Source organism: Pristis pectinata, chromosome 32 (assembly GCF_009764475.1).
Source record: "Pristis pectinata isolate sPriPec2 chromosome 32, sPriPec2.1.pri, whole genome shotgun sequence".
Taxonomy (NCBI): domain Eukaryota; kingdom Metazoa; phylum Chordata; class Chondrichthyes; order Rhinopristiformes; family Pristidae; genus Pristis; species Pristis pectinata.
In genome coordinates this window covers 21,131,156-21,147,435 of record NC_067436.1, presented here as the reverse complement: position 1 = coordinate 21,147,435, position 16,280 = coordinate 21,131,156, and the positions used below count along the sequence as shown (strand labels likewise).

General features: G+C 40.5%; 1 protein-coding gene across 7 annotated transcripts in view; it reads right to left on the bottom strand.

The window, feature by feature from the left end:
* tjp1a (tight junction protein 1a) overlaps window positions 1-16,280 on the bottom strand; it is a 127,782-nt gene that overhangs the window by 51,619 nt on the left and 59,883 nt on the right. For all 7 annotated transcript variants that reach the window (XM_052042455.1, XM_052042449.1, XM_052042450.1 and 4 more), the window contains exons 3-7: window positions 9,850-9,974; window positions 7,759-7,861; window positions 4,709-4,997; window positions 2,305-2,408; window positions 151-319 (exon numbers count right to left, since the gene is read on the bottom strand). In XM_052042455.1, the coding sequence (XP_051898415.1) occupies window positions 151-319; window positions 2,305-2,408; window positions 4,709-4,997; window positions 7,759-7,861; window positions 9,850-9,974 (790 nt within the window). The remainder of the gene's footprint in view (window positions 1-150; window positions 320-2,304; window positions 2,409-4,708; window positions 4,998-7,758; window positions 7,862-9,849; window positions 9,975-16,280) is intronic.

The window sequence follows — 16,280 nt, the reverse complement described above, 5'->3', positions numbered from 1 at the left end:
CTACAGCAGATTTCACATTGCCTGCTCTTTATCAATCTGATAAGCACTAACAGAGCAGAAATTTAATGTAATGTGTCACTTGTATTCCAAAGCCAGGAGCAGAAGGAACCACAATCCTGTCCCTAAACGATCATCAGTTCAAATACTTACCATCTCTTTCAGAAGCATTTGCAGAAGGAATACTGTCATCCAAATCAGGCACATTTAGGAGAGTGGCTCTCTCATCTCTCTGTACCACCATTTTAAGCTTGCCCTTTGATCTTTCTATTAGTTTCTTTGCATCTCCCAATGACATGTTTTCTGTAACAGTGCCATTGATCTGTAATGGAACAAAAGAATCACAGTAATGCAGAGTTTGGAGCCTAACCACAAATAGCACAGGCCTTATCTAAAAGCAGCAGTCACAGGAAGACAATAGCATGCTCTATGACACATTGTTAAAACAATGCTATTACAGCTTGGTTTCTGCATTTGTATAGAAAGCATTCATTCTACTGAAAGAGCAGAACATTTTCCTTCATCAGCAACAGCACAAAACTGTAATCACAGTAACGCAACACACTCTCCCCCAGAGCAGCTCTTTGTCAGGGTTAGAATTCCAAAATTATTTATTGAATTAATTTTAAGAACAAACCAAGATTATATAGATAGATATTATATTAAACCCAAAGCACAAGACAAAACTTCCAGCCAATGCCGAGTCACCAAAATGGATTGCATAGATATCAAACTGATATTTTGAAACAGCGATGGACAGTGTGACTGCTTAATTTTTAAAGATATCAAGATCTTATTCAATTGGCCATCTTTCAAACAAGATTGCAGTGGCAGACGCTTATGCATAAATTAACCCAGTTCTGTTGTCAACATGCATGGTTGCATGTAATCTTAAGTGACACAATAGTCATTATGAGCATATTTTTACTCCAAGTCAGAACAGAGGCATGTTGTGACCCCTGGAATTCAGCCCGAGATTGAATCAATGAACCAAGTGCAATTCAGAAATCAGGCACAGGTCTCCTCCATCACACTCGTTGGATGTCTCCTGTCCACTCAGCGGGTTAGAGCCACCAGAGTTGGAATGCAGTAGTTACAGTAACACTGGGGGCAGTCCAAGGAGATTTATCAGGCCAATTCCTGGGATGAGAGGGTTGCCCTATCAAGAGGCTATACAGCTTGGGCCTGTATTCCTTGGAGTTTAGAAGAATAAAGGGTGAATTGATTCAAACATACAAGATCCTAAGGGGGCTTAGCAGTGTAGCTGTTGAGATGTTTTCACCAGTGGAAGAGTATAAACGAGGGACAGAGCTACAAACCAATGGGCCAGTCATTTAAGATGAAGTTGGACAGGAATTTCTTGAGGGTAGATTCCCTGCCCCCCAGGGTGGTGGAGGCCAGATCACTAAATATCTTTAAGGCAGAGATAGATATTTGGAAGAACAAGGATTGACGATTATGGGAATGGGCACAGGAGAGGAGTTGAGGCCAATATCAATCAGCCATGATCGTATTCAATGATGGGGCAGGCCTGAGGGGCCCAGTGTCCTACTCCTCCTGTATTGTTACGGTATACAGGCAAGAGGGATCAACCCTCAGCATTGAGTCCTGACCCCATGAAATCACATGACATCTGGTCAGACATGGCCAAGGGAACAGTTTCCTGATTACCATCTTCCATCCTCCCTCAGCTGAAGTAGCAAGGGCACAGAACTTACTCTGGTTAGGGTCGTTAACATCCATCCCCAAGAGTGGCTTGGCACTACTACCACTTACAAAGCTGGCCAGATTCTGAAGGACAAAGCTGCTGTTCTGAGTCTGCAGTAGGTAGAGAGTGAAACAATACTTCATCTTATCTTCACCAATCTGCCTGTGGCATATGAAACTGTCCACAAAAGCATTGGTATAAGTGACCCCACCAAGCCCTAGTGGAGATCAAGTCCTGTTAAAATCAAAGGTACCCTCCAATGTGTTGGGTAGCATTGTGGGTATACCCACACTTCAAGGATTGCAGCAGTGCAAGGCAGCACCTCACCACCACCTTATCCAGGGCAATAAGGGATGGCAATTAAATGCTGGCTCAGCCTGCAAAGTCCTCAACCCTGAATTTTTAAAAAAATAGTGCTTAATGGGATAGATTGATTGTGTGTGGATATCGGTTAAAGACCATTAATATTTCCTTACAGAACCATTCCAATGTCGCAGTCCATGTTTAGCTCGTTCAAAATTGAATGGAAGAAAGTGATGAGAAAGAAACCCTTGAGAGACAAGTTCAAAATTTTAAGACAGAAACCAAAAGTGACTGACCTTCAACACTACATCCCCCTCATGTATGTTACCATCCTTGGCTGCCAACCCTTCTGAAGAGATCTCTTTCACAAAAATGTGACTTGCCAATCGCAGACCATACTCTGTGGGATAAAAAAAAGATTAACTCTAAAAGCAATGATGTTCGTATCATTCCATGGAACATGGAAAGCTAAAATGGAGGAAAATTTAAAATTCCTTCAGAGGAAAAAACAAGAACAGCACCAAAATCCAATTTATTACCACAAAATTCTCAGTATCTGTTCCAATTAAGACTTCTTCCACATTCGCACTTGCTACTGGTGTTGTAACTGGGTGGGCAAGGTGCAGCAGAGTGGTGTAAATTTGTTGGGGAAATAGCTCAAATGTACAGCTTGCTAAAGCCTGACTTACAGACATCCCATATGTACGAACAAGCAGTGAAAGACAGGCGGAATGAATGGGGATGGATTTGCTGGCTGCTGTGGGGCTGAAGGCACCTTCTGCCAGGTAGGAACGAGGCATTTCCGTGTGCCTTCTCTCCCCAGATTTCAAACAGATCTTTTGGCTTTCACTTCAACAATAAGTTTGCTCCAGGTGAGAAGTTAAGCACAAACCTTTGACCCATAAGCCAACCTCCCTTCCAACTAAATTATCCAAGTAACATCCCAGAGGCTTATACTAACAATTCAAAGGACCAAGTTGAATTTCCACCACAGAAGCTGTGAAATTTAAATTCTGATTAATAATCTCGAATTTGGAAAAACATCAACAATTCATCTGAGTAACAATTACACCATGTGTGTCTCCAGCAACTGACCATTCTGGGTCTGCAGGTCATTAAATGCAACCCGCACCCCACTGGACAGACCAAGGGATTCAAATAATTAATGTTTTGGTTACAGCTTTAAACCAGTTATTTCAATTTACATGCAATATTTTGGTAGAAAAAGAACAGTTTTATTATTGTTGAATACAATATAAAATTTGCCACCTCAGCTCACTAAATGATGAACTAATCAGTGGCCACAGATCCTGGAGATAGCAATGTAGAACAAAATATACGAAACAGAAAGACAGTGTGGAACTCCCACTAAATGAGAGATGGAATTGTAATAGCCCAACAACTGAAATTTTTAGAGAAACAAAGGAGTGCAGATACTGCAATCTAGATGAAAAACACGATGATGCTGGAGGAACTCAGCAGGCCAGGCAGCATCTGTGGAGAAAAGCAGGCGGTTAGTGTTTTGGGTCAGGACCCTTCTTCAGGACTGAAGATAGGAAAAGGAGAAGCCCAATATATAGGAGGGAAAAGCAAAGATTTTTGTAATTTTTAACGTAGATTCAAGCTCACGTTCCAGTCTTTTCCTTGTGATGGAACTGTTACCAACATGAGAAATATCTATTCACACCTGTGTAAGCTGACTGAACCCAGTCAACAACACTTTCACTGCAAGGCCAGATGTTGCAAAAATTTGCATTTCCCTTCCTCATCAAGCATGCAGACACTTTATTCATACCCAATTACAGAGCTCCAGTATGAACAAAGTGACATCATGCTGACAAAGCAATTTTTTTAATGTTAATCATCAAAACCAGAGGATAGTTAATACTCTGACCAGAGAGCAATGAAGCAAAAACTCTCATTACTGTAAGCTGACCACTACTACCTCACCACACATCTATTGCTTGCAGTACAATCTTCCATATAGCTGAATCCTTGCTCCACCTAAAGAACCCATGTCGGGTGCCCGTAGTCTTGCTTAAATTTAATTACTGTCTCCAAAACACACTGATCAGCCAATATATCAAACTACCATTACCACACCCCATAATAACATCTTGTCAAGAAAGCACGAGCTGGGGATTGGATCTGCAGGTGTAAACAAGAGGCTTTGATACTATGCCCTGGAAGATAATCAGAGTGAATTAACTACGATGGCGAATACCAACATGATATACATCTTTGGGGATATCAAAGTGAGGCAATAATGCTGATCTTAGAGATTCCAGCACCTGCAGTCTCTTGTGTCTCCATAACCCTAGTCTTGCCTGTTTTGCAAAAACCATTTACTGCTCCTGGTCCAGTGACCGAGGCCATCAAGCACGATGTCTTCTTCCAGCTTCATTTTCTGAGTCCAGGTGAACACTCTGGAGGATAATTAGAACCACCCTAACTGTGCTTCAGTTCTAAAATAGATGTTCAGAATTTCAACTCATCTTGTTGGCAATCGTCTTAAACAGCCACAAGAAAATCCTGTCTAAAGATCAGACAGAATTCACACAGTAGTGGTGTTACTTTTGTTCTATTGCCAACATGGGTAATATTTTCATTCAGATCAATGTACCAAATCCTCCACAAAAAGCTGCTTGATCTTGACACTTTTGGATAGCTATGCAGCTACAATTTTTCTGATGTACACACCTTCACTCTTCCTTGACTTTACCAACGTCACTTTTATAGGCTTTGGTGGGAGATTTGAAGAGACTGATCTTCGCTCCGATCTTGGTGACAAGCTTCTCTCTCTATCTTCATGCCTCCCAACGTTCCTCTCACTTCTCCTCCCACCATAAGGACTCGGCCCACTTCGTCCACTTTTACGATCATAAACTTCTTCTTCTTCATAACTATCATCCTCAGGTTCCGAAACAGGCTGTCGATCTGGCTCTGCTCTCGTTACTGGCATCTGAATTTTCCTTTTCCTCCTGATTGTCTGAAAGAATTAAACAAAAACATGAGCCGTCAGAGTTTCAGCATTTTTTTTCTCCTGACTTGCTTTGAAATTCCGAGAGCCACTGTTCCAAGTACTCTCACCCAAGTCATTAAGTTGTGGGTCAAGTCCTACTCCAAAGACTTGTGCAAACAATCCAACCTTTCACTCCAGTGGAGTATTCATGCAGTGCTACATTATCAGAGATACCATCTTTCATTCAAAGCATGAGACCAAAGCCCCATCTGCCCTTTCTTGTAGGTACAACACATGATACTGCATTTTCAAAGTGCAGATAGTTCACCCTATGTTCTAATCAACATTTCCCTCTCAATCAACACAAGCACAGATGCTCTAATGCTACTGCAGGATCTTGCTTTGTTATTTGCAACATTTTAAGAGTGACCACTTCAAACTAATTTATTGCCCATCAAGGGTTTTGGAACATCCCAAGTAAAATAGACTATACTAGTTCTTTATTAACTTTATAATGGATTCCCATATCAAAGGATGAGACTAGCATAACATTTGTGTTGAAATGAGTTTTTCCCCTGGGATGCACAGTGTGGGGGAGCAATGGGAAGATTCATAACATCTGGTTCTTGGTGTGGGTCATCTACCTCAGAAGTTATCTAGTCAATTTCTCAGGCGTCCTGTGTCAGAATCATGGTTGGATACAACAGAAAGAAAAGCTCACATTACTCTCAATGACCTACCAGTGCTAGAATAGCAGATTGTTTCCCTTTGCCACACCTTGCATCTTTCCAAGCTGGACTGTCACAGTGACAAATCAAGGGCAAAGAGCAAGAGAGTGAGGAGACTAGAGAAGCATCAAACAATGGATGATGAGCACCAGCTTGATGGGAGATACAGCAGTAACAAAGGGATTTCAAAAAGCAATGCACACCATTACTAAAGTTTGTGGTAAAGGTAGCAAGACGGTAAAAGAAAGCAAACCAATCATTTAGGGTTATTTAAATCAAGACATAACTGAATGGAGATGTTAAACATGTATTGAACCTTAGATCATACTGAGCACTGCTTACAGTCCTAATGGTAATAAAATAAACCTATCAAAGCACCAGGAAGAGTGCAAAGAATTACAAGAATGATATCAGAAATGCGAGGGTTCCTTCATCGGGAAAGGATGAACAGACCTGGACTGTTGAGAAAAAGGCAACTCAAATGGAGTTTTTAAAATGACAAAAACTTTTTGATAAGAGTGAATACAGAGAGAATGCTCCCAAAAATTTAACTAGGGGCTATCAGAGTCACCCAATCCATTAAATTTAAACAACCTTCATTAACCAGAGGGGTGAGAATGTGGAACTCACTATCACATTAGGGATACATTCAAGGGGAGGCTCAAGAAGAGCACAGACGCAAGGACTGTTTGGACCAAATGACACATCTTTGTGCCTTACATATTATTATATCCTATGCAAGTTCATTCAAGGGGAGGCTCAAGAAGAGCACAGATGCAAGGACTGTTTGGACCAAATGACACATCTTTGTGCCTTACATATTATTATATCCTATGCAAGTTCGGTGCTTGCGTCCATGATTATTGGACACAAGTGAGCAAATTATTCATGCAAAATGTTCACATGCACCTGAGCTAGATTGGTAAGCACCCCTCCAAGGTGAGGCGACAGTTCTATCAGCAGGCAGCTACCATGGCTTTATGGAAAAATGAAAGTGAAATCTGAAGAATTCTGAAGTTACTGAGAAAAAAAATCCAAAAAGTAAATGCTGCAATACGTGCCAACCTTGTGATGAAATACAATGAGGAAATGCATTCAATGAAATATGAAAAATCGCCATAAAATAATGTGTGGTGGATAACGTCATTGATGAGAGCACATTAAGACAGAATGTCACATAATGACATTGATCAATTGTTGCTTAACAGCTGTGGACAAAAATACATCAACATTTGCATTAACTCAAATACCAGGTCCAACATGGTTTTTAACTGAGAGGAACAGTTCCATAGCCCATATTACAGATGATATGCATTTTTCACACTTAATCTCATTTAGTTGAAGACCAACAACTTAACTTTCAACATTCCTTGTCTATACTGATTGTTTAGTAGAGCAATATACTTTGGTGATGTTCCACAGCTCCAGCAACCTGTTCTGATGCTGTATGTGTGGAGTGCACATGTTCTCTCTGTGACGATGTGATGTTTCCAGTTTCTTTCCACATCTTAAAGACATGCTGGTTGATAGGTTAATTGGCTACAGCAAATTACACCAGTATAGGAGAATCAGGGAGAACTTTCATGGATGTTAGAGAGAATAGGCTAGTGGGGGAATGGATTGCTCTAAAAGCTGGTGTGGACTCAATGGGCTAATTGGCCTCCTATATCATAAGGAAACTTGAATATGAACATCGGGTTGATTGAATACAGGATTGTGCATAACTTCCAAATCTCCATACTACTGATAGAAACAATTGTTCATTGAACAAACTGTAATTTCTTACATTTTAACAAAACAAATAAAAAGCACAACTTTTGATCCATCATCCTGAGGTCATCAAAAGTTAAGTGGGACTAGCAGAATGTTTCGGCACAGACTAGAAGGGCCGAATGGCCTGTTTTCTGTGCTGTAGTTTTCTATGGTTCTAAATGCAATATGCCCATTTTGTAGCCATGGATTGATTATTGTTCCAAGTTGGCCCATGTTATCTTTTAACAGAAGAGAGAAGTTTTACCTCAGATAGTTTGAATAACATAAAACTTTGTGAATCCACTTACAATCTTTGCATTCTTTCCACTCTTCCTCAGCTGCTGGACAGCAAATGCATGTTCCACGTTATCCATTGAAACTCCATTAACCATGGCAACCCGGTCATTCTCACTAGGAGAGAAAAAAATAGCTGATGAAAATGGTGTTTCTCTGTGCTAACAAATTTATAGATGGCAAAGAATATGCTCCACCTCTTCAGCATTAATTTTTATTTATAGATGAGATTCTGGGTTTAATTAAGCAGAACAATATCCCTATAAACAAGTGCTTTGAACAATGGATATTTAAAAGTTTTTTCTGGAAAAGACAGAAAATTCAACTTCTGTTCAGTTTAATGGAATTTTTAGATCCATATTCAAATGTTAAGAGTCATGGATGAAACAAGACTCTCCCCTTTAACCCAAAAATTATAGTTTAAAATATTATTGTATACAGTTTATTATAAAATCCAATCTGTTTGGTAACAATTAACAACCAACAACCAGAATGAAGAAATATCCCCTTCCTTCATATATGGGAAGAGCAGGACCTTCTGGCCTAACAAATTTCTAAACTCCAGTTCATAATGCCCCTTTCCTTTAAGCACAAAGCAGTTTAATATGCAAGCCCTTGCTGTGCGGGAGAAGAGAAAATGTGTTATAGAATGATTAAAGGAGTGTTCTGCAGACAAAAGAGACTGCAGGTGCTAGAATCTAGAACAAAAAACAGAATGTTGGAAGAACTCAGAGGGTCAAGCAGCATCTGAGGAGGCCAAAGGTTTAAGTTAACATTTCAGGTCAAGGCCCTGCTTCAGAACTGAGGGAGAAGAGGAAAAGCTGCCAGTATATAGCAGCAGTACAGGGCAGGATAGATGTAGAACTAGTGGGGCCGATCAAACCAGGTTAGGTGGGTGGGGGTGAGTGGATGGGAAAGGGAGAAGAAAACCAGGTAGGGGTGTGTGCGTTAGTGAAATTGGAAAATTCAAATGTTCATACCCCTGGATTGTAAGTGGAATATGAGAAGTTATTCTTATAATTTGTATTTGGCCTTTCTGTAGCAATGGAGAAGGCAGAGGACAGACAAGTTGGTGTGAGAGGGTGAAGGAGAGTTAAATTGACGTTCAGCTGGCCATTGCCAACAGAGTACAGGTTCTCCGCAAAATGGTCACCTAGTCTACGCTTGGTTTTATCGATAAGGGAGGGGCCACATTGTGAGCACTGAATGTAGATCAGGTTGGAAGAGGTGCAGGTGAACGTCTACCTCACCTGGAAGGAATGTTTAGTCCCTGGACAGTGGTGAGGGAGGTGGTGAAGGGACAAATGTTACACCTCTTTCAGTTGCAAGGGAGAAAGTGCTGGGGGCAGGATGTGGACCAGGAGTCACAAAAAGAAGTGGTCTTGTGCAAAGCAGGAAATGTTGGGGAGAGGAGAGATATGATTGATGCTGGAATCACATTCGAGCTGGCAGAAATTATATTGAGTATGGACACAGGTAGAGCGAAAGCCAAGGACCAAGGGAACCCTATTGCCTGTTCTGCCTGGGAAGAGGTTGGCGAGAACAGACACACAGGTAATGGAGGAAATGCATACGAGCATGTCAACTATGGCAGAGAAGCTGGAGGGCAGGGTTAGAATGTTATGTAGTTTCCTTTCTGTATTCTGCTTTGGGATCTGGGCAATGTTGGCAAGCATTTATTGCCCATCCCTAACAGCCCTTGAGAAAGTGGTTTTGAACAGAATGGTACAACCGAGTAGCTTGCTGGGTTGCCTCAGTGGGCAGTCAAGAGTTAACCACATGGCAACCTGGAGCCACATTTAGGCCAAACTAGAAAAGGATTACAGATTTCCTCCCATGGAGGAAGTCAGTGAACCAGATGAGTTTTTACAACAATGTTATTTACTGTAGCTATCATTAGAGACTGGTTAACTGTTCTAAATGAACAATCACCACTAACTCAAGGACAGTTTGAGATGGATATTAAACACTGGCCTTACTATTGTTAATCCTGGAAAATGAATAAAAACTGAATTTAAATTCCATAGCTGCCATCTCTCATTCTTAATATCAATTGAAGTGACGCATTCATTAGATGGTATCAAAGAATAGTTTTGTGCACTTACTGTAACAATCCTTCAGCAGGTCCTCCTTTCAAAACATCAGAAATGACAATGGAGGTTTCTCCACTCTGAAAGTGTGGGTTATCCTTTCCTCCTGATATTGCAATTCCAAATCCAAATCCAGGAGCCTGAAATTTAAAGACATTACTCACTGCAACTGATAAAAACTTGATGGTAAATAAACTAAAGTGTCTACACAATCAACTAACCCAAATATAATTAATTGTTCTTGGTGGTCTGACTGAATGAACATAATACTTGCTGCATTCAAAACAGAGATCCTGGAAGCACTCAGCAGATCAAGCAGCATCAATGGAAGAAGAAACAGATTGGACATCTTGGGTCAGATTTGACATTTCAGATTGAAAAATTAATAAACAGGCATGTTAAGTTGCAAGAGGGGAAGAGCAAAGGGAAAGTCTGATAGATGCAGACTAAAGTTGTGAAGGTAACACAAGGCCACAAGGTACAAATGCAGTCAACCAGTTGGACTTGGTGCCATCACTTCCCCATTCTCTCCCCTTATCCCACTTTCTAGGCTAAAGAACTCCAAAAGTTCTCATTCTACCCTCTGGGTCATGAAATTTCTCCTCTCAGCTCCATCTTAAACAGGTGATTCCCTATTCTGAAACTATATCCCTAGTTCTAAATACCCACACAAGTGGAAAACATCCTTTAGCCACCACCTTGTCAATCCCTATCAGGACCTGTAATGTTTCAGTAAGATCACTCTTCAGTACAGGCACAACCAGCTCAACCTTTCTTCATATTTAAACCCCAACACCGTAGGAATCGTCCGATGCAGGATTTTGACCCAAAATGTCGACAATTCCTGTCTCTCTCTCTCCCCCCCCCCCCAAAAGATGCTGCTCGACCCAATGAGTTCCTCCAGCAGACTGATTGTTACTCCAGATTCCAACATCTGCAGCCTCTTGTGTCTCCTGCATTCTTCTGACCATGTTCTCACTCTCTAACTGTTCCCATTCACTCATTGACTAGATAACTTTGTTTACAGCTTAGCCCAATGGTCATCTCAGTTTTACTTTAGAGATATTCCCCTCTCCAGCCCTCCCTGCAACTTCGAGCTTCTTTTCTCTCCTTCCAAGTTCTGATAAACGGTCTTCAACCTGAAACATTAACTATTTCTCTACCTGTAGATGTGGCTTGCCCTGCTGAGTGCTTTCAGCATTTTGTGTTTTGGATTTCCAGTATCTGGAGTTTTTATTTTTGATTTTCCCTACTCAATATTCCATATCCCCTTTCAAAACAGGCCAATATTCCATTATCCTTCCTGATTAATTTCTGTACCTGTCTGGAACTTTCAAGTACCGAGTCCCAGATCCCTTTGTATTCCAACATATTGTAGTGTCAGTCAGATTAATAACTTGCCTTTTTATTCTTCCTTAAGTGGATACTCAGTTTTTCATTGATTATACTCCAGCCACCAACTTGCTGCCCACTCACTACAGTCACTTCACAAACTACAACAGTTGGGAATAAAAATTAAAGGTATAGCCATATCCTTGGAAAGGAAGAAGTAATTCCTGAAATGTTAATTTCACTATCAATTCAAGAGTGTTAATGTACCTAGACGAAAGTTGATTTAAATGTTTCTTGAGTTTACCATGGGCATCACTGAAGCAATGTAGCACTGAGACCGAGGTCAGAGTGGGATGGAGAATTAACGTAGCAGGTCCACGAAGTCAGGGGATGCCTTTGTGGACTGAACATGTGCAGTCTACAATCCTCTGACCCAATCCATGCAATTTGTTTCCCCAGTGTAAAGGTGGCAACAATATGCTAAATTAAAAGCAGTGCAGGTAAATCGCTGTTTTATTTGGAAGGTCTGTTTGGTCCCTAGATGACAGCAAGAGGTGAAAGGGCAGGTATCGCATGGTACTTTGCCCTGCAGCATATTAAGGAGTGTTTCTGGAGATAGAAGAGCAGATCAGGGAGTTGCAGAGGTAATAATCCCTTCAGTGCACTGAAAGGGGAAGGGGGAAAACATTACTTGTGGTCACATCCCCATTGGGCATGGTGGAAATTATAGAGATTCTGTTGAATGAAGCTGGTGGGGTAGAAGTTGAAGACAAGAGGAACCCCATCTGTATGCTCAGAAAATTGGAGAAGCGACTGAATCTGTCAACGTTACTGCATTATCTTGTTGATAGAATTGCCAAACACCAAGTATAGTGTGATGTGCCAGAAACAGCTTCAAGTACTCCAGCTACATTAATAACATCACAAACCCTGTTTTCATTATTTTGCTCGGGGGCGTGGAGAGGGGTTTTGGGGGTTTAACCTTCATATTTACTTTTTCAAAACTTGTTTCCATTACATTTTTTAAAACTATTCATTAACCACAAATGTTAAGCACTGATGCAACTCTGAAAGCAGCAAGATTTAAATGCAGACTTCAGGTGTAAGGCACCTCCATGTCAGCATCTCTCTTCAGTTTAAGACTTCAGTACAGCATTGACCAAGGACTGGCTTTCTCAATTATATTGCTTAAGTTAACAGCAATTACAGCCATACACTATCTGCTCAGAGTTAGAAGCTTGAGAGCAAGCCAAGGCTTTCACTGCAGTCCTCCGGAGGAATGGCCCAGATTATATACTGCTATAGTGAGGGCTCAATGATCATGTCTCCAAAGAAATAAGAATAGAAGGGAATTAGTTAATGACCAACTTCAGTCTTTCAAGATGGTGTGATTGTTCAAGCAATTCTCTTATTGTCAGTTACTATAGTAATGGTTCATGCTACAGTCATTATCCATTCACCCAGCAGTACATAGGCTTAAAACTATTTGACACAATGTGCAAGCAGAAACATTGAACAAGGACTTCACAAGGAAAACAGAAACTGTACTTAGCAGATAAACCAGCAGCAAAAACAACTCATTTAAATATGACAAAAACTTTTAGTATAGAAATTGCTGTGCACACCAAACTGAAAAATATCAAAAATTTCTTACACTGGATACGTAATAGAAGCAATTGCAGTTGGCCCAAGAAGGCATAACAAGTCACATGTACTTAACTTCTCCCATTTTAACAAGGATGAAGTTCATTGAAGCATATACAACAGGATGTAGCAAATTAGAATTACAGATAACTTAGAGCCAGCCATTTTGCCCATCATCTGAACTAGTTAGAACAGAGATCAGCCCTGTCTGTAGCCCTGCAAGTACCTTTAAGAGTCAAGTTTCTGCCACCACCACTATCAGGCAGTGAGCTCCAGATCTGTACCACTCTGGGCAAAAAATGTTTTACTTCAAATTCCCTTCAATGCTTCTACCAATCACTTGAAATTTATGCCTTCTTATTTTTGATCTCTCTGCCAAGAGAAATGGGTCCTTCCTTCTTTACTCTCTCAAGATAGCTCATTATTTTACACACTTCAATTCAGTCTCCAATTATGCTCCTTCACAAGTGTAATCACATCTTTCCTACAATGCATTGTCCAGATTCGTTTACAATACTCAAGGCTGTGGTCTAACTAGTGTCAGAAATAGCCCTGGCATAACCAACCTGCTCTTGTATGCTATGTCTCAAATAATGAATACATCCCACATGCCTTTTTAACCAATTTATTGACTTGTCCTGCTACTTTCAAGGGTGAATGGATATTCATTCCAAGATCATCCTGTTCCTTTACACTGCTTAATATCCCACTATTGACTGTATATCCCCTAGCCTTGTTTCACTTTAACTGTCTTATATTACATCTCTCTGGATTAAATTCCGATTTCTCCTTTATTCCTCAACTGACCAGACCATCCACGTCATTCTGTACTCTAAAGATTTCCTCCCGTCAACCACACAGGCTGATCATTACTCTTTGCCTCTCATCTTTGAGCCGGTTATGGATCTAATTTGTAACTCTACCACTTATGCAATAAGTTCTTATCTGTTTGACCAACCTGCTATATGGGACCTTGTCAAAGATCTTGATAAAATCTATAAAATACTGACCCTCATCATTTCCTCAAAGAATTAATATTACTGATACAAGCTTTCCATAAAAATTCTACTGACTGTCCCAATTAATCTGTGCCTTTAGAAATGATGCTTCATACTTTCCCTTAGGATAGATTCCAATAACTTCCCACCATCATTTGTAATTGCCCAGTTTAGCCCTTATTCCCAGTTTAAATAATGGTATCCTATCACCACCTGTAACCAAGGTAGACTGAAAAGTTTTAGTTAGAGACCCTACAATTTCCTCCTTTTAACACCCGTGTATTTTTCTAACTACAATATCAACCATTCCCCCCCTCGTCATAAAGACAGCTACAAAGTTTTCACTAGAATCCTCACCCACATCTTCCACCTCCGAACACAATACAACGTTTTGGTCCCTAATAGGTCCTGCTCTTCCCTGCTTTATTCTCTTGATCTTTTATATATTTATTCAACATTCCGAGATTTTGATTTGACCTCCCCCACCCCCCCCCCCCCAATATTTTTTTCCTTTGCTCTTTACTTTAATTTCCCTCCCATTTTCAATACTATACTTTGTATACTCTTCTTGGCTTTCTGCTATATTAAGCTCCTAGTTTCCCTTTAGTGCCTTAACCTACTTCTAAGCACATCATTCAGGGTGCTCTAAATTTGGCAGTCCCATTCTTTTCCTTTGTGCAACCATATTCACCCTGAACCATCTGAAAATCCTTCAATGCTTACCAATGCTTCAAGACTGATTAACCTTCTAGTAGTAGTTTCCAATACACTTTTGCCAAGTCATTTCTCAGCCTAGTAAAACTGGCTGCATCCCAATTTAGAACTTGTACTCTAATTTTATCTTTTTCCATAACTAGGTTAAATCTAACTGAATTACAATCCCTACTACAAAATACTTCCCCATCAAATCTCCTGCCATCTGCCTAGCTTCATTCCATAATAAACAAACTAAAAATGGCCCTATCCTTCTTGTTTGGTTTGCTATGGATTGGGTAACAAAAATTCTTCTGAATGCAAAACAGAAGTTCCATGCCCTCTGCATAGATTCCACTTGAGATAATATTCTGGTTACTGAAATCCCCCATTACCCTCACCGATGCAAAAGCACAGGGCAGTATTTTTGCTCTTTTCCCCTTGGATTACTTATAGGTCTACGGTATATTCCCAACACTAACTGCTCCTTAGTTCTTTAGTTCAATCAGAGCCTCATTTGATGATCTGTCTTGTAATTCACCCTGTCTCATAACTATGATTGTTTCCTAACATACACTGACACCCACACTTTTTCTTCACCCTGTTCTATCTCAGCAGAAAATGTTGCAGCCAGGTTTCCATAATAACTAAAATATCATACTGTCATGTGGCATCAGTGCCCTCAACTCATCTGGTTTATTCACTATGTTCTTGCATTTATGTTTACTCTCCTTAGGCAGTCTATTGGGATTGAGGATTACTTAGTTCTACTCTGGTTTTGTAAATTCTGAGATGGCACGGGAAGTGGGGGAGTGCAATGAATTTTTGGGCCAATGCAAGTTTGGACATTGAAAGCAGTGCTTCAAATGATCTCAAGTTATTGCAGGGTAGAATACTGGAGGCCAGGCAGAAACTTTAGATTTTCTAGATCCCAGTATGGATTGAGGTTTTCCCCCACAGCAGATGAGCAAAGGCAACAGCTGAATCTGAAGGTGGTACTACAGTTGTGGAAATAGACAGGCACAAGTTGCCATAAGCTTACTGCAGAGCGAAGCATGATTGTAAATGGTCCCTTTCAGATTCAGCACAAGGTAGAATTGGTGACAAGGGGCTGGAGTCTGTGATGGCATCCAAAAACAACAGTTGTGATGTTACCAATAACTTAATGCAGCAAATGTTCTTTTCATGTATTGCATGTGCCCCAATCGATTTAGAAATAAAAAGGTATCAAAAGGCTTTCCAGAGATTCAATTAAGCTCTATCTGCATACATACGGAAATTGATTTATTTTAACATTACTGCTGATGGGTTTTTAAGCTGAGGAGAGGACTCAGATAGATTTTTGGAGTGGGGAAAAGGAAGGTAAGGCAAGGCCACTGCAGTCAAAGCACTGTACCACCACCAGACTCAACTAAGCAGAAAAATAAACTGTCACAACATCCAAGCTAACAATCCTACTCATATGCACATACAATTTTAAGCAGGGATTATTGGATACTATCCAAGAGAATTTTGGCTGGTTTTTCCCCACCTGTACTTCAGAAGGAATGGAAATCAGTCGCTACCTTCTTTCTGCCATCTATGAACTCAGTGGAGCCTGGACTGAACTTGGTTGAAATGGCTTGCTTACTGAAACATTTACACACAGTTCTCCATCATCAGATGGATTCACAATGGGTTTAAGTTTAAAGATAAAACACGTTTCCTTTTGCTATTTCCCACCACCTGATCCTGATCTCTTGGACACGTCCTCAATAACTAAGAGTTTGCTGGATAATG